The sequence below is a fragment of the Castor canadensis genome, chromosome 1 (assembly GCF_047511655.1).
Source record: "Castor canadensis chromosome 1, mCasCan1.hap1v2, whole genome shotgun sequence".
NCBI lineage: Eukaryota > Metazoa > Chordata > Mammalia > Rodentia > Castoridae > Castor > Castor canadensis.
The window spans coordinates 202,907,807-202,927,137 of NC_133386.1; the positions used below are offsets into that span (position 1 = coordinate 202,907,807).

At 46.7% G+C, this 19,331-nt stretch overlaps 1 protein-coding gene across 5 annotated transcripts; it reads left to right on the top strand.

Annotated features, from left to right (window-relative positions):
* The first annotated feature begins 25 nt into the window (after positions 1-25).
* On the top strand, positions 26-18,039 carry Sf3b2 (splicing factor 3b subunit 2). 5 transcript variants are annotated; one of them, XM_074049422.1, is made up of 22 exons: positions 26-169; positions 3,385-3,431; positions 3,737-3,814; positions 4,607-4,846; positions 5,064-5,114; positions 6,137-6,254; positions 7,222-7,331; positions 7,782-7,878; positions 8,072-8,163; positions 8,767-8,982; positions 9,128-9,265; positions 9,411-9,491; positions 9,719-9,946; positions 10,844-10,993; positions 11,581-11,670; positions 11,782-11,889; positions 12,797-12,904; positions 13,174-13,316; positions 13,408-13,509; positions 17,084-17,183; positions 17,284-17,469; positions 17,808-18,039. In XM_074049422.1, the coding sequence occupies exons 3-22, from the start codon at positions 3,803-3,805 to the stop codon at positions 17,877-17,879; spliced, it is 2,442 nt and encodes an 813-aa protein (XP_073905523.1). In that variant the 5' UTR covers positions 26-169; positions 3,385-3,431; positions 3,737-3,802; the 3' UTR covers positions 17,880-18,039. The 5 variants fall into 5 exon arrangements, with proteins under 5 accessions (XP_073905523.1, XP_020020452.2, XP_073905505.1 ...); XM_020164863.2 differs by lacking the exon at positions 26-169 and adding an exon at positions 3,040-3,208; XM_074049404.1 differs by lacking the exon at positions 26-169 and adding an exon at positions 3,040-3,208 and having other exon boundaries at positions 7,225-7,331.
* The last annotated feature ends 1,292 nt before the right edge of the window (positions 18,040-19,331 follow it).

Sequence of the window (19,331 nt, forward strand, 5' to 3'; positions counted from 1 at the left end):
ACTGCCACCTTGAAAAGCTGAACACAGATGTGGCCAGCTCCTTTCTCTCACAAATGGGGAAACTGAGGCTGAGAAGATGCTCTAGCATTACTGGGCATTCTTGGGCCCGAAGGACATCTTTGCGCTGGTGGAGGCTTTTTGGGGATTCGGGTAAAGACGTAGGTACCAGGTATGCTCCATCTCTCCTTCATCCTCTTCCCACCTCTACCAGAGACCATTCCAGCCCTGTTTGGTCCCTGCCTTCTCCCTTCTGTTTCAGCCTGTCTCCAGCTCCTGAGGCAGCTCCCAGCTGCTCATTCACACTTCACCAGGACACTAAATAGCTTACCCCTGACCAGCGCTTTGGTCAGACTGCCCGGGCACCTCGCACCAGGAACCAGAGAACCCCAGTTCAGTTGTGGTTCTGCTATTATGTCCCAGCAACTCCTAAGCCTTGTTGCTTCCAGCTCTGAAATGGACAGCTGTTCCTGGTGATGCTTTACGTTGGAAGGCTCCTGGTGCACTCCTGTCTTAGTCCTTAGCTCCTACCCCTGGAATCTGGGCATGAGCCATGTCAGGGATCAACAGCTGCACATTCGGTTCTGTGCCTGGCATGGGCCCGTTTCCCTCTTTGCTCTGGGCTAGGTAAAGCTAGGATGTGGAGCTGGGGCAGCCACTCAAAGTTGGGACTGGGAGGGGCTGGATACTCCCTTGTAGGCTCACACAGGCCAGGTGGGTGGCATGGAAGAACCCTTGTTAAGAAAGAGAAGGGAGCCCGGTGCCAGTGGCTCATGCCTGTAATCCTAGCTACTCAGTAGGCAGAGATCAGGAGGCTCTCAGTTCAAACCTGCCCCAGGCAAATAGTTCTCCAGACCCTATCTCAAAATATCCATCACAAAAATGGGGCTGGTGGAGTGGCTCAAGTAGTAGAGCACCTGCCTAGCAAGTGTGAGATCCTGAGTTCAAACCCCAGTGCCACCAAAAAAAAAAAAAAAAGAGAGAAGGGAATGGAGACTGTGAGTCAAGAGAACTCCTTATGCCCCAATTTGGCCCCTTGGGCATGTCAGCTTCTCTGCCTCTCATTCTTCCCTCTTGGGGGTGGGGGAGTTACTCTGTCTGCATCCCAGGACTGATAAACCAGGCCCCACTTGGTGTGTCCCTTTCTGGCCCTAGCTGCATAAACTTCTCACCCATCACCTTTCAGTTTATCTTGCTTTAGAGACCTCACCCCTCCCCCTTCCCCCCAGCACACTTGGGCCTCCAGCCTCAGATGACCTGCTCTGGGCTCTCCAGTTACAGGGAGCAGAAAAGGGCTATGAATGGTTCTGCCTGAGAGGGCTGACATGCTGAAGGGAAGGCCATCAGTGTCCTTTCCTCTGTGCTGTCCTTTCTGGCTTTGGCTTCCCCTTTTGGGAGTAGCAGCAGAAGCCTGGGGTAGTGAAGGTGATGAAAAGGGGGAAAGTTTAAGGTTTGGGTAGGAGTGAAGAGAGATTCCCAGATCTGCCTAGGCTGGAGCCTTTCCTGGCTCAGTCTTTTCCTTTCTCTCAAACCTCACCTTCCCTGCATCACCTGCCCTATTATTTTTTTCCCCTACTCCCAGTTACTTCTTCACTGGGGGCTGCTGGTGAAATGAAGATTGGCAGAGAAAAGGTGTGAAGTGTGTGTGTGTGTGTGTGTGTGTGTGTGTGTGTGTGTGTGTGTGTGTGTAGGGGGGAAAATGAGATCATGCCATGTGTTTCCCCCTCCCTAACTTAATGTGTGCATACACAAACACAGGTTGTCATTGAGAAGGCAGAGGTAGTAGTGTAAATGGGAAACTGAATGGATGGAGGCAGGTGGAAGCTGGGCAGGCAAGGGTCACCTGTGTGCAGATCCCCACCTCTGGCACTGCCAGGCAAGGTTCTGAGTTTACTTTTGAGACTAAAACAAAGATTGAAATCCTATTGCCAGAAGAATTTTTTTTTCAGTAATATTTATTAGACGCCGTTGTTCTTTTTTTTTTTTTTGTGATACTGGGCTTGAACTCTGGGCCTACACCTTGAGCCACTCTGTAAGCCCTTTTTTTGAATGACTTAAAAACAAAGCGGGGAGGGGGGCGGGGGGGCGGGAGACGGACATGGGACTTGAGGTGTGGCTCAAGTGGTACAGCACCTGCTTTGTAAGTGCGAAGCCCTGAGTTCAAACTCCAGTTCCACCAATTAAAAAAAAAAAAAACAAACCAAAGCCGTGTACTGGGAGTGGTTCAAGTGGTCGAGTGCCTGCCTAGCAAGCACAAGGCCCTGAGTTCAAATTTCAGTACTGCCAAACAAACAAACAAAACAAAGCCGTACTTGGTGGCACAAGCTGTAATCCCAACACTTAAAAGATTGAGGCAGGAGAATCGCGAGTTGGAAGCCAGCCTGGCTGGCCTGTCGTGAAGACGAACGGTGTAAATTTGTATTATGGGAACTCCAAGAAAGGAAAGGAAAAGGGGAGAAAGCAGAGAGGACATTTGAGCCAGCCTGGAAGGTGGAAAAAGGGGCTTTAGTGTTGCCCTTCCCCCAGGTCAGCAGCTGGAGCTCAGCCCGGCGGGCCCGTCCCTTTCCCGGCTCCGATCCCCTTTCAGCCCATTCATTCGTGCCTGGACCGGGGGTGGGCAGGCAGACAATCAGACACTGTTTTATCAGAGGCCTCGCTTCCAACCTCTCGCTTGGCTCCCGCAAAACGCGGCCCCAGGGGATAGTGCCTGGGGACTTAAACGTCAGGCCTCTCACGCCTAACCAGGGTGTTGCGCCGGACCACTGATTTTGCGCGCCGCCAGGTGGGAACGTAGGAAATACTCCCTCCAGGCAGGGCAGACTAACCCCGCCATCTCGCCCGCCGTCCACCCACTGAGACCCACGTCCTACAACTCCCAGAAGGCTTCACGACTAGGCCGCCCACGGCGCGTCGGTGGCGAATCACGTCCCCCGGCGGACGGCCGGGGGTGGGATTCAACCTGAGTTGCCTTCCAATTACGGAGAGGGCGTGGCGTACGGCGCTGCCGGAAGTTCCGGGAGGTAGGCCTAGAGGATAGTCCGAGCTTCCGGGTTGGTCGCGCGCGATCTTGTGGCTAAGATGGCGGCCGAGCATCCAGAACCTCCGAAAGGAGAATTGCAGCTGCCACCGCCGCCGCCTCCAGGCCACTATGGCGCCTGGGCTGCCCAAGAGCTTCAGGCCAAGTTGGCAGAGATCGGAGCTCCAATCCAGGGTGAGGAGCATAGGCTATCAAGAGGAGGCTGCATAGGCCAGCGGAGAAGCAGAGTCTGGTTACCTGGGAGACTCGGGGGGCGGGGAGACGGAGTCGGGCCTCTGGGGCTTGACCTGGCCTGGTAGACCTGTCCAGGCCTCCCTTGTCCCCCCGTTGAACCTGTGCTTTGTCCGCAGGGAGTCGTGAGGAGCTGGTGGAGCGGCTGCAGACCTACACCCGCCAGGTGAGTGATGGCGGCGGAGACTATGGATAGGTGGAGCTTCTTCTGGAGACTTTCAAGATCTCTGGTAGCAGGACCTTCATTCTTTATGAATTTCGGCATAGCAAACGTGGGGTTGATCTTTTTGTCTGTTCTTGCTTTTGCCTGCTTTGTTGTAATTGCTTCTGCCCATATTGGTTCTCTTCAGGGCCCAGCCCAAGCTCTGGTAGACAGACTCTGGGTAAATTTTGTGACTGAATGGGACAGAACATCCTTTAGTAGAACAGCTCCTCTTAGACTGACCAAGAGCTTTCCTTTCTTTTTTGCAGACTGGCATCGTTCTGAATCGGCCAGTTTTGAGAGGAGAGGATGGGGACAAAGCCGCTCCCCCTCCCATGTCAGCCCAGGTAAGGAGCTTGTTCTATTTCATAGGATCCTTTCTGATCAGGATAGCCCTTCCTCTCACATCCATTGTATTGGTGTTGCAACTAGCCGTTGGGGTAGGGAGGTCCTGTGATGACAGGATTGGAAGCTCTTCATTTCTCCTTTGGTGGAGTACCTGACTCTTTCCTCAATGCCTGCTCTTTCAAACTGTACTTGTTATTGAAGATTCAACTTACATACTTGGAAGCTTGACTTGATCCTCCCCCAGCTGGATGTAATTGCTTCTTTGCTACCCCCCCGCCCCCGGCCCCAGACATAGCTTCCATGTTAGTCAGTAAGACACTGTGGGATAACTCCCTGATTTGATTATGTATCTCCTTCATTTAGTAAGCCACTGGGGTTTGCAATGCCCTGGCCCACTGGTTTATATTTATTAATGGCCTCTCAGGTTCCATGTCACTTCTGATCTAAGATTTGATTATCATTCTTCAAAGCAGTGATTCTTACCTGGGATCCATTGATTTGTGAGTGGGGTGAGGAATTCCTGCATGGTTTTTAGAGGTGTCACTGAGCTTCCTGAAATTGAATGCAAAACCTTTGTTCATGATATTTTTGTGGGAGAGAGTCAGTAGCTTTTTGGTGTCCCTAAGTTAACATTCTCTTCTCTTGATGTTGCTATGGGTCATTTTCTTAATGGAGTCAAGTATCATTTGGCTTTGAATCCCAGCATCTGGCTCATTTGCTAGGTCCCCAGTAAATATTTACAGAATGACTAGATAAATGCTTTCTACTTTATGGTCATATTTTCTTCACAGCTCTCTGGGATTCCCATGCCACCACCACCCATGGGACTTCCCCCTCTGCAACCTCCTCCACCACCCCCACCACCTCCACCAGGCCTTGGCCTTGGCTTCCCTATGACTCATCCACCAAATTTGGGACCTCCACCTCCTCTCCGCGTGGGTGAACCTGTGGCACTGTCAGAGGAAGAGCGGCTGAAGCTGGCCCAGCAGCAGGCAGCTTTGCTGATGCAGCAAGAGGAGCGTGCCAAACAGGTAGGGCCCATGGAAACTTGTGCCTGGGCCTCATTAGGTCTCTGAAGGGGGAGTGGAGCCTCAGAAAGCTGGATACTGGGGCCAAAGTTTTCTGGAACTTCTCCACTAAAGACTAGAAAATAGGTCCTAGCCTGGAAGAGGACCGTAGGAAGCAAGAGTTGTGGCAAATTGGCCTGGGGCGTATTGGTGCTGGTATGAGCTTGTTTTCTTTTTTAAGCAGGGAGATCATTCATTGAAGGAACATGAGCTCTTGGAGCAGCAAAAGCGGGTAATGCCCTCTCCCTGACCTTTGACCTCATGGTCCAGTCCATAGGATGTCACTTAAAAGTGCTTAGCCTCCAAAACAAGAGGGGTCATTCAAGTTTTCCTTGAAGGCCACTTCATCTCTAACTAAGTTCCAGTATCTCCCAAAGAATTCCATTTTTCCCACAGTCTAGGGGTTAGCAAGTCACATAAAACCTGTGATCTGCTTTGTGTGACTTTTGAGCTAAAAATGATTTTTACGGTTTTAAAGGATTATGATTAGAAAACACCTCAGAGTAGGAATATATAGTAGATTCCGTATAATAACTCATAGAACCCAAAATATTTACTTTGTGGCCACTGCAGAAAGTGTTTGCTGACTCCTACTAGTCTTAGGTACATTTTAGATACCTTGGAGAAGACTCTGAGCTATTTAATCATTTATATAGGATTTGGATTAAATACTATGAGTATAAGTTTGAGAATGATACAGAAGATACTGTGCCCTGTAGTGCACTGAATCAGTTCTTAATGGGTTACTCAGGAGTGTTAGTAAATAAGCATTAAAAGCAACTGGTATGGAAATGTGTATAAAGTATTGGTTTGCCCAGATTGTGCAAATTGTAAGGGTTAACCATAAGAAAACAATACATAGTTCTTTCTAAATAGCTTAATCCTTTGTCGGTACTGTTTTTTCTTTTTTAAACAAAATTTTTTTTTATTAGGGTTTGAACTCGGGGTCTTCTGCTTGTTAGGTAGGTGCTCTACCACTTGAACCACGCCTCCAGCCCGGTACTAGGGTTTGAACACTTCTAGAAACCAGAAACTTCTTGGGGTTTTCCTTGGTGATCTTTCTAGATATTTTTTGTTGTAATGAGAAGTCTCCTCTGTTTCGATGAGTATCCTGAAAGTGGAATGGAGGGGATGTCAGAACCGTGGTGGTTACTGATTATTTTCCTCTGGTCTGTTACCAGCTGAAAGAGTGCATTTGCCAGGGTCTGCTTGCCAAACACATTTTTGAGCTGTGTCTCTACTTTCCTCCTGTAGGCAGCTGTGTTACTGGAGCAGGAGCGACAGCAGGAGATTGCCAAGATGGGTACCCCAGTTCCTCGGCCCCCACAAGATATGGGTCAGATTGGTGTCCGCACTCCTCTGGGTCCTCGAGGTAACATCCTGGAGAAGGGAAGAGCAAGGAAAATGATTTTAAAAAATAATTGGGGCCAGCTGCTGGTGGCTCATGCCTGTAATCCTACCTACTCAGGAGGCAGAGATGGTGGTTCGAAGCCAGTCCTGGCAAATAGTTCACAAGACCCTATCTCGAAAAAAACCCAAAAACGGGCTGGCAGAGGGGCTCAAGGTGTAGGCTCTGAGTTCAAACCCCAGTACTGCCAAAAAGAAAAATAAGGGGGGGGTTGGAATGAATGTGGGGCCTTGAGCCTGCTTAGCATGTGCTTTACTAGTCAGCTACACCGCTAGCACCTTAGCAACTTTTAAGTACAATAGACTCTGTATCTTCTGCTTCTGCATCCAAACATTTACTAATTACAGATTGAAAATATTTTTAAAACCTTGCATCTGTACTGAACATGGATATGACTTTTTCCTTTCATTATTTCCTAAACACTGTAGTGTAACAACTATTTGCATTATATTAGATGTTATAAATTCTAAAGATGATTTGAAGTATATGTAAATATGTGCATAGATTGTATGAAAACACTATGCTGTTTTATATAAGGAACTTGAGCATTCTTGGATTTTGGTGTTTGCCTGGGGTCCTAAAACAAATTTCCTGTGGATACCAAGGGAAACTGTATATATCACATTTTAAAAAGTGTACAATCATGGTTCAAGGCCAGTGCAGGCCAAAAAAACAAAGTACACATACAATAAATAGGCAGTTCAATATTTTTTCACAAACTGAATAAATACACCCAGCATCTGAACCAAGAACTCAAGACATCCCCAGCACCCCAAAAGCACATCCAGGCTCCATTCTCATCACTCCCTACCCTAAAGGGTAACTATCATCCTGAATTTTAGCAAGGGAGTTAATTATTTTTTGGGGAGGGAAGAGATAATTTTTTGTTTTGTTTTGTAGTTTCTGACATTAGACTTCTTCCTTCTTGCAGTAGCTGCTCCAGTAGGCCCAGTGGGCCCAGCACCCACTGTTCTACCCATGGGGGCACCTGTTCCCCGGCCTCGAGGTCCCCCTCCACCCCCTGGAGATGAGAACAGAGAGGTGAGACTAATGCTTTCATTCTCTTTTGTGGTGGTAGGTATGGAACCTGGGGCCTCATTGATGCCAGACAAGCATTCTACCACTGAGCTACATGACCAGGCAGAGACTGATGATTTCTTCCTAGGGACAGGAGAATGGTGACTTGGAAGGGGACTATTTCAGGATTTTAGAGGTTGTCTGTGAGAAGATTGGGGGGGAGAGGTTTAAATTGTGGGAAGCCATACTTAGTTAAGGTGTGTGTAGGGTGGCATAGAGGGATCTGGGAGATATTTCCAGGGCAGATTCTGGGGTTACCTCGGGGGGATGTGTGGTCTCATTGAATCTAGTTGATGTTGCCCAGTGTCTGCTCCTCTATATAACATGGTGGGCAACCTTTTTAGTATAAGACGTGGAAGTCAGGTTAGAAAGGGTGCTGTGATTCAGCCCTTTTGACTGGCTTGTTTCTGGCAGATGGATGATCCCTCTGTGGGCCCCAAGATCCCCCAGGCTTTGGAGAAGATTCTGCAGCTGAAGGAGAGCCGTCAGGAGGAGATGAACTCTCAGCAGGGTGAGTGTTGGTGTGTCCTGAAATTGCAGCCCTAAAACTGGAAAGGGTGAGACTGCATCCTCACTCTTTTATCCCTTCTTTGAGAAGGGTTTATAGAGCAGCTGGCTCTTGGCAAAGAGAAGTTACTGTGAACTTACTGTGAGCAGGGCAGAGGTACTATGGGGAGACTTATTGCCACCTTCTTCCTTGACAGAGGAAGAAGAAATGGAAACAGATGCTCGCTCATCCCTGGGTCAGTCAGCATCAGAGACTGAAGAGGATACAGTGTCCATATCCAAAAAAGAGGTATGTGATGGAGTTAGTCTATAAAGACAGAACTAAAGCGACTCTAATTGTAAGTGTTCAGTAAGTAGCTGCTATTTTGTGCCAATTTCTGTCCTAAGTATCTTGCAAGGTCTTTTTTACTTAATTGCTGTAAATCTGTTTAAGTTTGAGTACTGTGCATTTTGTAGCTGAAAAAGCTGATGTTCTGAGAGGTGCAGTCAGTTAACCAAAGGCACACAGCTTGAGAGAAGCAAAACTTTGGAGTCACTCTCCAAGTCCTCTTCCTAGACATTTCATGAGATTGTTGCACAAGGCTGCCTCTTTTTTTTTTTTTTGTGGTACTGGGGCTTGAACTTAGGGCCTACATCTTGAGCTACTCTACCAGTCCCCCATTTTTTTTTTTTTTTTTTGTGGTGAGTTGTTTTGAGATAGGGTCTTGTGAACTATTTGCCTGGGCTGGCTTTGAACTTCCATCCTCCTGATTTCTGCCTCCTGAGTCACTAGGATTGCAGGTGTGAGCCACCGGCACCTGGCACAAGGCTGCCTCTTGGGGGAGGCCCCAGTACTGAAATGTTGCTAGGGGTGTAGATGCTCTGATCCAGGTGGTTTTCCTTGTCTTGACAGAAAAACCGGAAGCGTAGGAACCGAAAGAAGAAGAAAAAGCCCCAGAGGGTTCGAGCAGCTTCCTCAGAGAGCTCCGGGGACCGAGAGAAAGACTTGGCCCGGTCCCGAAGCTCTGAGTCTCCTGCTGCTGATGTCGAGATTGAGTATGTGACTGAAGAACCCGAAATCTATGAGCCCAACTTCATCTTCTTCAAGAGGATTTTTGAGGCTTTCAAGGTAGAAGGATTGGCATGCTCTAAGGGGGCCAAGCTCAACAGGGAGCAGTGGGATGGGCTGAGAGTCAGGGCTATGTTTCAACTTAACATCAGGATTGGGGTGGGGGCTCAGAGCACTGGAGTGTCCATGTGGTGTGTCTCCTTAGCTCACCGATGATGTGAAGAAGGAGAAAGAGAAGGAGCCAGAGAAACTCGACAAGATGGAGAACTCTGCAGTCCCCAAGAAGAAGGGCTTTGAGGAGGAGCACAAGGACAGCGATGATGATAGCAGTGATGATGAACAGGTCAGGCCTACCTCCTCACGACAGGAAATGGATGCTGGGCAGAGGTGGAGCCTTGCAGGACTTTTATGGCTTAAGTTTTAGGGTGGGCCAGGCAGTTTGATTCTCATCTGAGTCCTGCTCAGAAGAGGTTATCATATTGCCCTAGGAAAAGAAGCCAGAGGCCCCTAAGCTGTCCAAGAAGAAGCTGCGTCGAATGAACCGCTTTACTGTGGCCGAACTCAAGCAGGTGAGACCTGAGGTGACCCAGCAGGCTCTGGAGCCTGGCTGGGAGGCCATAGGAATGTCCTCAGTGGCGGGGGTGGTGGGGTAGGGGGGATTTGCTTTGGAAATTCTGCGAGGAAGGTTTTGGATGAGGCTTGCATGACTTGGTTATGGGTCCTTTGAGGGAGAGAAAGCAGAGCTTTAGCTCTGAGACATAGGCCTTTTTAAAGACATGTAAACTGTGTTTTTCAGCTGGTGGCTCGGCCCGATGTTGTGGAGATGCATGATGTGACAGCTCAGGACCCTAAGCTCTTGGTTCACCTCAAGGCCACCCGGAACTCTGTGCCTGTGCCACGCCACTGGTGTTTTAAACGCAAGTACCTACAGGGCAAACGGGGCATTGAGAAGCCCCCCTTTGAGCTGCCAGACTTCATAAAACGTACAGGCATCCAGGAGATGCGGGAAGCCCTCCAGGAGAAGGTGAGGCCTGGCTGGGGTGCAGACCTGACTTCAGACACCCATGCCCTTCATAACAGCATGCTTCAAAACTGAGATTACTTTCTCCATACCCCTTCTACTTGTTACTAGTCTAATACTTCTCTCCAGTTCAGCACCATATAGGACACCTGGCAGGAAGCAGGAGGAGAAGAACACAGGAGACCTGATGTCTGTTCAGAGGGTCTTTTGCCTCATGCTGAGGCTGCTGGTCCTGAGCAGCCGCTTTCCTCCTCCTCTCTCCCCTCCATTGTCACTTGGCCAGCTTACCTTGGGACTCCTTTCCCTAATGCACTTGTGGCTGGAGACTTATGGAAGTTGTCTAACTTCTTAAGTTTAAAGGGTTTAATTAAAATACTTTGGACAGGGCTGGAGGTGTGACTCAAGAGCACCAGCTTTCCAAGCATAAAGCCCTGAGTTCAAACCCCAGTCCCACCAAATTAAAATAAATACTTTGAACAAGTATTAGTTGCCTGTGGTGCAAAATTCAGGAAGTAGAAAAGTACCCAGTGAAAACTGCCTTCCAGCTAGCTTCTGGTCACCCAGTCCTCTCCAGAGGAGACTGAGATCATCTCTTGATCAGATGGCTCAAAAGTGGTTATTGACATACAGATTTCATATGCTATCTGTTGGTTCAGCATGAATTATGTAGTTTTATTTTTCTGGTGCTGGAGTTGAGCTCAGGGCCTCTGAATGCTGAGTTCCACCCCCAGCAACATTGCATTATGTTATTTTGAGGGATTTGAGCAGAATGGATTTTAATAACTTTCAGAGTGAGATAAATGAGATTTCCCTTGATCTCTTGGGAGACTGGAGCCAGATCCTCTAGTAAGACTTGAAGTGGGTAAATACCTGTTAACTAGTATCTCCCATTTTCCACAGGAAGAACAGAAGACCATGAAGTCAAAAATGCGAGAGAAGGTTCGGCCCAAGATGGGAAAGATTGACATTGACTACCAGAAACTGCATGATGCTTTCTTCAAGTGGCAGACCAAGCCAAAGCTGACCATCCATGGGGACCTATACTATGAGGTTTGGGATGTGGCTGGGAGAGGCAAGGCTGAGTCTTGGGGTCATGACCGTGTAACTCTTGGTTAGGGGCTTTCAAAACTGGTACATTGGTCTCCAGCTTTAGAACTTCCCCATTCACTACCCCTGGGTGAGATAGAGTTTGAAATTTTAAAATGAGGTTCTGTTTTAGTGGAGAGACAGACCATTTCATTGAAGTAGAAATAGTTTGCGGTGGGTGGTTTAGGGACAAAGTAGCAAAGTGGCAGGTGTTTTTCAGAAACACCTGAGTGGGAGAAAAATTTTATGATCCTTGAAATATAACTATGATATGGGCTGTTTGAGATGGAAGGATCTTGGCAATCATCCTGTCCAATGTCCTCTTTTCACAGGTGAGAACCTAGGTTGTGAAGTCAGCCTGTTCTCATAATGGGTTAATGGCAGCACAGAATCTGGCCTTATTCCTTCCTCTACTCTAGCCAGGCAGTCCTTGTGGGATTTTGTATGTGATATGTGTTAGGACTTCTCATCTCTGTTCACATGTCCTCATGCCATTGAGTTCTCAGTATGTGTTTGGTGTTCCCAGTACAGCATACTGTTTTTTTCCGTAGGGGAAGGAGTTTGAAACACGACTAAAAGAGAAGAAACCAGGAGATTTGTCTGATGAGTTGAGGATTTCCTTAGGGATGCCAGTAGGCCCAGTGAGTGTTGGTTAGCTGACTGGGGAAGATTGGAAGAGGGTGGGAATTTGGGCAGAAGGGAGTGACAGGAGAGGGTTAGATGGATGGTATCCTATTCTCTTTTTATTGCAGAATGCCCACAAGGTCCCTCCCCCATGGCTGATTGCCATGCAGCGATATGGACCACCTCCGTCCTACCCCAACCTGAAAATCCCTGGACTGAACTCACCCATTCCTGAGGTGAGTATTATACTTACTTCCTATGCTTTAACTAAAAGATTGATTTCTTTTTCCCCCTTTTAATTCTACCCAGATTTAGGGGGAAAAAAAGTAGTATTTTTTGTTTTTAAAAAACTTGACATGGTCAGGTTTAGTTAAAATTGGCAAGTACAGTAGAGACTGGCCTAGTGAGCGCAAGTTGTGAGTTCTCGAGCCCCAGTATGGCCAAACAAACGAAAGCCACCAAAAACAAGAGGCCCTGGGTTCATTCCCTAGCATCAAAACAAAAACAAAACAACAACAAGAAAAAAAAAGACAAAAACCAAACAAACGAAAAACACTCAAAGATTGATAAGTACAAAGATGAAAATAGATCATCCACAATTTCACAGCTTAACCAATTTAATAACATTTGGTGTGTTTTTAGATAACCGATAATATATAGACAAAAAATTTTTATTGTAAGAATGGCATAAGATTTATTATTTTAAAATAAGCATTAAAAAGTATTAACAGACAGCAGAGTCATTATAGTAAAGAAAAGTGATAGTGTTAAACTTCATGTAAGAGTTTCTTTTTGAGATAGATGTTAACCAGGTAGCTTTCCTAAGTTAGGAAAAATCAGGAGGAAGCTGGAGTTCTGGCTTTTAAAGTCCTTGTTTTGGTTTCCGGCAACACAGAAGGATGAAGTTATTAGCATTAGCACACTCTGCTTCCTGTCCCCTCTATCTTGTTGCCTCCAGAGTTTTGGTGCTTTTTTTTTTTTTTTTTTGGCTTTCAAATGCTTTGTTAACATTTAGTTCTGTTCTGCAATCATAATTTCCAGAGTTTCCAAGTTTGAGTTCTGTACTTTGGAGCAGGACTTTTCTCTAGGGCTTCCTGTTCCAGAGCTGAGCAGTGGAACTGATTGATGCTTTCTTTATTGCAGAGCTGTTCCTTTGGGTACCATGCTGGTGGGTGGGGTAAGCCCCCAGTGGATGAGACCGGAAAGCCACTGTATGGAGATGTGTTTGGAACCAATGCTGCTGAATTTCAGGTATGAGCCGTGGTTTGATGGGCTTGGTGTTACTATCATGGTTAGAGATAGTTAGTCTATAGTTTCATTATTTAGGGAGCTAAGTGTTCTGAAGTTTCCGCCTGAAAGAGTGTGTATGTTTTCCTGAATGTAATGCAGCTTCACTCTAGAGTATAAGCTCTATATAGGTAGAGATTGTTGTCTGTTATTCTATCCTTTGGTTTACAACAATTTGGCATATAATAGGTACTTAGTAAATATTTGTTGAATGAATGAGTAATCTCTTTCAGACTAAGACTGAAGAAGAAGAGATTGATCGGACCCCTTGGGGGGAACTGGAGCCATCTGATGAAGAATCCTCAGAAGAAGAGGAAGAGGAGGAAAGTGATGAAGACAAACCAGATGAGACAGGCTTTATTACACCCGCAGACAGGTGGGGAGAAGGAGTGTGCCTACCAGAAGTAGTCTGTGGGGGGCCTTCACTTTACCACAGAGCTTATTCCTCTTTCCCCTTTTTTTCACAGTGGCCTCATCACTCCTGGAGGATTCTCATCAGTGCCAGCTGGAATGGAGACCCCTGAACTCATTGAGCTGAGGAAGAAGAAGATTGAGGAGGCCATGGATGGGTGAGGGAACTAGGCAGGCCTGCTTTCATTTCCCTTTGGCCTCTAGGTTCACACCTGGCTTTTATTCTTTTTTTTTTTTACCTTTCTGGAAACTTTTTTGTTTTAAATCGGCAATGCTGGGGATAGAGTCCAGGCCTTGGGCATGCCAGCCATGTGATCTTCCATTGACCTACATTCTCAGCTTCCCCTTAATTTTTTCCTTTCTTAACAATTATTAAATGCCATCTCTGTGCCAGTGGGAAGTCAGCAGTGAAAGACAGTTGAGATAAACAGTAAATCAGAACAAGATAATTTCAAGACTAGGTAAGGATGGTGAAGCAGAGGAAACTGAAGTGGAATATGGAGGGATATGGGTGATGGAGAGGCCCTTGGAAGGCCTTGTTGAGGAGGTGGTGTTTGAACTAGACCTGAATGTTAGGAAGAGCCAGCCACAGGATGATCTGAAGCCAGAAGTCACATACATGTGAGTAAATACAAAGGCCCCAAGACAGGCTTCGCATAGTCATCATAGCTTTTGCAGCTCTTTTTTAGGTGCATAGACGATTGTTAAAGTCTTCATGAATTCACCCCTTTATTGACCTCTTTGTTCATTGTGTACTCTCCCCCCCATCTTGTTTTTGTATTTTCCTACTGCTTTATTTTGATTATTTGAACATTCTTACATGATTTTTACTGTATCTCCTTTATTGGCTTATTAACTGTAAGTCTTTGATTTGTTATTTTAGTGGTTACTTTAGGGTTTATAGTATCTATCTTTATCATGATCTACCTTCAAGTGATGCTGTGCCACTTCCAGTAGCATTAAGAGCTGTACCTCATCTTCTCCTCCTGTCCTTAACACTGTCATGGTCATATATTTTACTTTTATGTAGGTTCTAAATCCCACACTATATGGTTAATTTTTTAAAATTTTTAAAACTTTTTCTTTTATTCATATGTGCATACAATGTTTGGGTCATTTCTCTCCCCTTCCCCCCATCCCCTCCCTCTCCCCCCAACCCCCTCGCTACCAGGTAGAAACTATTTTGCCCTTATCTCTAATTTTGTTGAAGAGAGAGTATAAACAATAATAGGAAGGACCAAGGGATTTTGCTAGTTGAGATAAGGATAGCTATACAGGGAGTTGACTTGCATTGCTTTCCGGTACATGTGTGTTACCTTCTAATATATTTTTTTTAAGTAGCCAATTATCTTTTAGAGAGATTTAAGTAAGAATCATATACAGACTCCCGCAGTTACCATTTTCAGTGTTCTTTCATTTCTTTGTGTCTATCCAGGTTTCTATCTGGCATCATTTCTGAAGGGCTTCCTTTAACATTTTTTGTATAGTTCTGCTGGTTATGAATTCTTTCTCTATCTGTCTTAAAACGTTTTATTTGACGTTTGTTTTTGAAAGATTTTTGTGACATACAAGATTCTAGACAGTGTGTTTTTTTTTCCTTTCAGTACTGGAGATGTTGCTTCAGTGTTTTCTTTCTTATGAGAATGGTTTCTGAGTGAATTGTTTCTGATGAGAAATTGGCTGTCACTCTTACTTTTGTACTTTTTTATGTGCCATGTCATTTTTCTCTGACTGCTTTTCAGATTTTCTCTTCATCTCCGATTCTGAACAATTTAAGTATGATGTGCCTTGGTGTGGTTTTCTTGAATCTGTGGATTTACAGTTTTTATTAATTTTGGGAAAGAATGGACCATTGTTTCTCCTGTTTCCCTCTCTTTTTCCTTTCTTTTAGGAACTCTCTTTTAGGAACAGCTCACTGATGCTTTGTTCATTTTTAAAGAAATTTCTCTCAAGTTTCTATTGCTATGACTTCATTATTTGTTAATGTTTTCTTTTGCAGTTTGTATTCTGACAATGTACTTTTCATCTCTAGAAATTTGATTTTGGTCTCCTTTTTATATATCCTTTGTCTCCTATTTAACTTACTGAACATGTGGAATGCAGTTATATTAATTCTAACATCTGTGCCAGATTGATTTTGATTGATTGATACTCTCCTTATTATGGGTAATATTTTCTTGCTTTGCATGGCTGGTAATTTCTTTTTTCCTTTATTATTTTTTAAAATTTGAGACAGGGTCTTGTTGGCCTTTAAGTCTCCAGTGCTGGGATTACAGGCACCTACTACTATATCCAACTACGTCTGATAATTTCTCACTGGCTGCTAGGCTTTGTGAAATTTACTTTATTAGGCCCAGGATATTTTTTTTATTCTTCTACATCTTCAGCTTTGATTAGAGATAGATTGCTTTTAGGTTCCTTATCAGGACTGAAACAGTGCTCAGTCCTCCCCAACAGGTGGCAAAACCCAGAAGATTCTGTATACCCTACCCAAAGCCCTGTGAATCCAGAGGTTTTTCCATCTTGCTAATGGGAATTAGCACTATTACCCATCCTGAGTGAGCAGTAGACGCTGTTAATCTTCTGGGTGGCTCTTTCCCTGGCCTTGGTAGTGCCTTGTATGCATGTGCTTATTACTCCCCTAAATGCCTGAGGTGTATCCTCCACAGGTCTCAAGTTCTCTGTGTCCTGCCAACTCTGGCAGCCTTGGTTTCCCTGGACTTTCAACTTTATTCCCTCTACTCATGGAGCCCTCTGTGCTCTACATGAGTTTCCCCTGTTCTGTGGCCTGAAAGCACTCAGTGCAGTATGCTGGAGCAATCGGAGGGCTTACCTCATTTGCTTCCTGTCTTACAGAAATCACTGTCCTTCCTTGCCCCATGTTTAGCGTCTTGAAAACTATGGTTTCATATATTTTGCCCATTTTTTGGTTACTTAAGGCAGGAGGGTAAATCTGGGTCCTGCCTCTCCTTGTCAGGAAGCAGAAGTCTCAATCTTTGTATATTCTAGGAAGTACAAAAATGGTATGATGGGCACAGAAGAGAAAAGGGTAAGGAGGGATTGAATAAGAGAAAAGAGTGTGAATCCTTTAAGTTATGTTATGGTAAGGACTTGGATTCATTGAAATGATAATCAGAAGTGTTTTGAGTGAAGGAGTAACAGGATCTAAATTGTTTTAGAGTACTTGCTCTGACTGCTGTGTGGAGGAGTCACCTCTTCTGGAGGAGAGGTGATGAAGATACGGTCTGGGGTAATACTGTATTCTGAATATAATCCTTTATTAGGTGGTGACACTGATTGTGGAGGGCTCTCACACCCTTGGAAGGGCTACAGTTGTGAATTGTGTACATTAGAACTTTAGGTACCACTCTGGGTAAAACCTGCTGTATCCTGTTCTCTTGCTAGCTTCTCTGTACCAAAGTTCTCCAGGAAACTTTTAGCCTATTTGACCGTTAACCCTTCTTTGTGCATGGGATTCCTGGTCTCTGAACCCCTAATTTGGTTTGGGGGATCCCTTAGCTTAATCTCTTTCCCCTTCCAGACTGAATCCCTTGGAATCAGCACTCTGCCCAATCTGTCTCCTGGGCCTCCATGAGTGCTAGAGGTTGAACTCTGAAAGTGTCTTGAAATCTCTCTGAGGATATGGGTAGAGGCGCCACCTATGTTTCTTTTGCTTTCCCTTCTGGAGACCCTTTTGTTCCTTTCGGGGCTTGACCCCATTGTCCTTTGCAGAAGTGAGACACCTCAGTTATTCACTGTGTTGCCGGAGAAGAGAACAGCCACCGTTGGGGGAGCCATGATGGGATCCACCCACATTTATGACATGTCCACAGTGAGTGCTTGAAGGAAGCTACTTTGGGAGGCTGGGAAAGGGGTCAGAGTTAGTGCCTCTGAGATTCTTTGGAGATACTAGGCTCTGATCTCTCTTCCAGGTTATGAGCCGGAAGGGCCCAGCCCCTGAGCTGCAAGGTGTGGAAGTGGCCTTGGCACCTGAGGAGCTGGAGCTGGACCCTATGGCCATGACTCAAAAGTATGAGGAGCATGTTCGGGAGCAGCAGGCACAAGTGGAGAAGGAAGACTTTAGTGACATGGTGGCTGAGCATGCTGCCAAACAGAAGGTGAGAGAGAGCTCCCTGGGAACCAGGAGAGAGAGCCTAGTAGGTTCTGCCTTTTGCAGCAGAGCTGGGCCCTCTAGTGGCCAGAGTGAGGCTGAACTCATTTTCTGCTGCCCTGGCTTCCTTAATGTTGGAAACCATAGAAATTCTCCAGTTGGCTGCCCTCTTTAAGGACATGACACTAGGGAGGGAAAGGAGCTAGTCCAAGTGTGAGAGGGAGGTGGGAACAGAATCCAGATTCAGTGCTTTTTCCATGACTCTGTCAGTGTTAGGTTACCCCTCTTGTTTGGGGGTTGGAGTTTAACTTGTAATAACCTGTTTTTCTTTTCTCTCTCCTATAGCAAAAGAAGCGGAAAGCTCAGCCCCAGGACAGCCGTGGGGGCAGCAAGAAATACAAGGAGTTCAAGTTTTAGGTCCTCACACACAGTCAGCTTTCCTTTAGGCCTTTTGTCTGGATGCCTGGGCTTCATTTGTGGGTATGCAAGAGCCAGCTCTCCTGCACTTCCCAAGGGCTTGTCATTTCATGTTCTTATTTTAGACCTGTTTTGTAAATAAAGCTGTTTCCCAAGGAAAGAGATGAATATGTAACACTCTTGATCCTCCCTATTTCCTTTTAGCCCCATCTGCAGAAGCACTAAAATAACATCTTCCTATAACCACTAGGCTGCTCCAGTGACCAGGGGCAGGTACTTGGACCAAATGTTGCAGTCGAGACCTGGTGAAGGCAAAGCTGTGCTGAAATTGTGGATGATTTACCATCCCCACCACCTCTGTAGAAAGGCTTTGGGGGAAATCTCTCAAGGTCTGCTTTGACCTTACTACTTTGTCCTTGGGGAATAAAAATAGCCAGCTTAGCACTGTGGCTAGAGTGGGGGAAGTAACAGTGGGCTGGGGAAGTAGGCCAGGTCAGTCCTTCCTAATTGACTTTGTGGCAGAAAGACCAAGTCCTTACCTGAGAGGGAACATAGTTCAAAAATCTAAATTGTTCTGTGTCCCTGCTAACCCCGGGGTTCAACCAACATCAGTACTGGGTGTGTGTGTGTAAGGGTGTGTGTGTGTGTGTAAGGGGCTTTGGGGCTTTCCCCAGGTTCCCCTGGTCCTGACAAGTCTTGCTTAGATTAGGTTGAACCACTGGATCCCACAGCATTTGCTGAACACAGGGGAGAGAAAATAGGTGTGGGTGTAGGGAGGTACTGGAGGCTTCAAGATGGTTTCTGGAGCGGTGGAGGAGTGGGAATTTGGCAGCTGAGCTAGGCCTTGGGAGGAGCAGAATTTTAGAAATTAAGAAAACACTGAGGCACTCTGGGACTCTGTGATGAAGGCTTTTGGGGGAGGGGATCGGTGTAAAGAAGAGAAAGGTTGGCTGTGGACGTGCCAGAGCCCCTGCCTATCCTCAGGAACTTCCCAGCTCACAGGCCCATGGAGGTGGCTGGCTGGTGGTTCACCGTCCCTTCTTTGCTGGTCTGGGCGAAAAAAAACCCCTGCATCGCAGAGCGGAGGTCGGGGCGGTGGGTGAGCCCCTCCTTGGCACGCGTGGCCGTGCAGACTCGGTCTCCACTCCGAGCTCTACAGATTCTGGGGGCCAAGCGCGCTCCCGCGACAGTCCCCCTCCCGGCCGGGGCCGCGCCCCGGAAAGCGGGGTTTCCGCCCGCGGGTATGCGGCGGCCGAGTGGGGGAGGGGAAAAGGGAGCCGGCGGGCAGCTACCGGCGCAGGCGATTCGAGGGAAGGCCGGCCAGCATCCGTCGGCAGCAGCCCCCTCCCACAAGCTGCAGGGAAGCGCGCCCACAGGCCGCCGGGCGCGAGCGCGAGCCTGGGCCCCGCCCCTTGGCGCCCGGGGCTGGGTGGGGCCGCGAGCCGGGGCTCC

Bases quoted from the DNA above. Each gene is read 5' to 3' on its own strand.
- Sf3b2 (XM_020164863.2), top strand. From the start codon at position 3,076: ATGGCGGCCGAGCATCCAGAACCTCCGAAAGGAGAATTGCAGCTGCCA. The intron at 3,209-3,384 runs GTGAGGAGCATA...CTTTGTCCGCAG, and splicing joins GATCGGAGCTCCAATCCAGG to GGAGTCGTGAGGAGCTGGTG. The intron at 17,470-17,807 runs GTGAGAGAGAGC...TCTCTCCTATAG, and splicing joins AGCATGCTGCCAAACAGAAG to CAAAAGAAGCGGAAAGCTCA.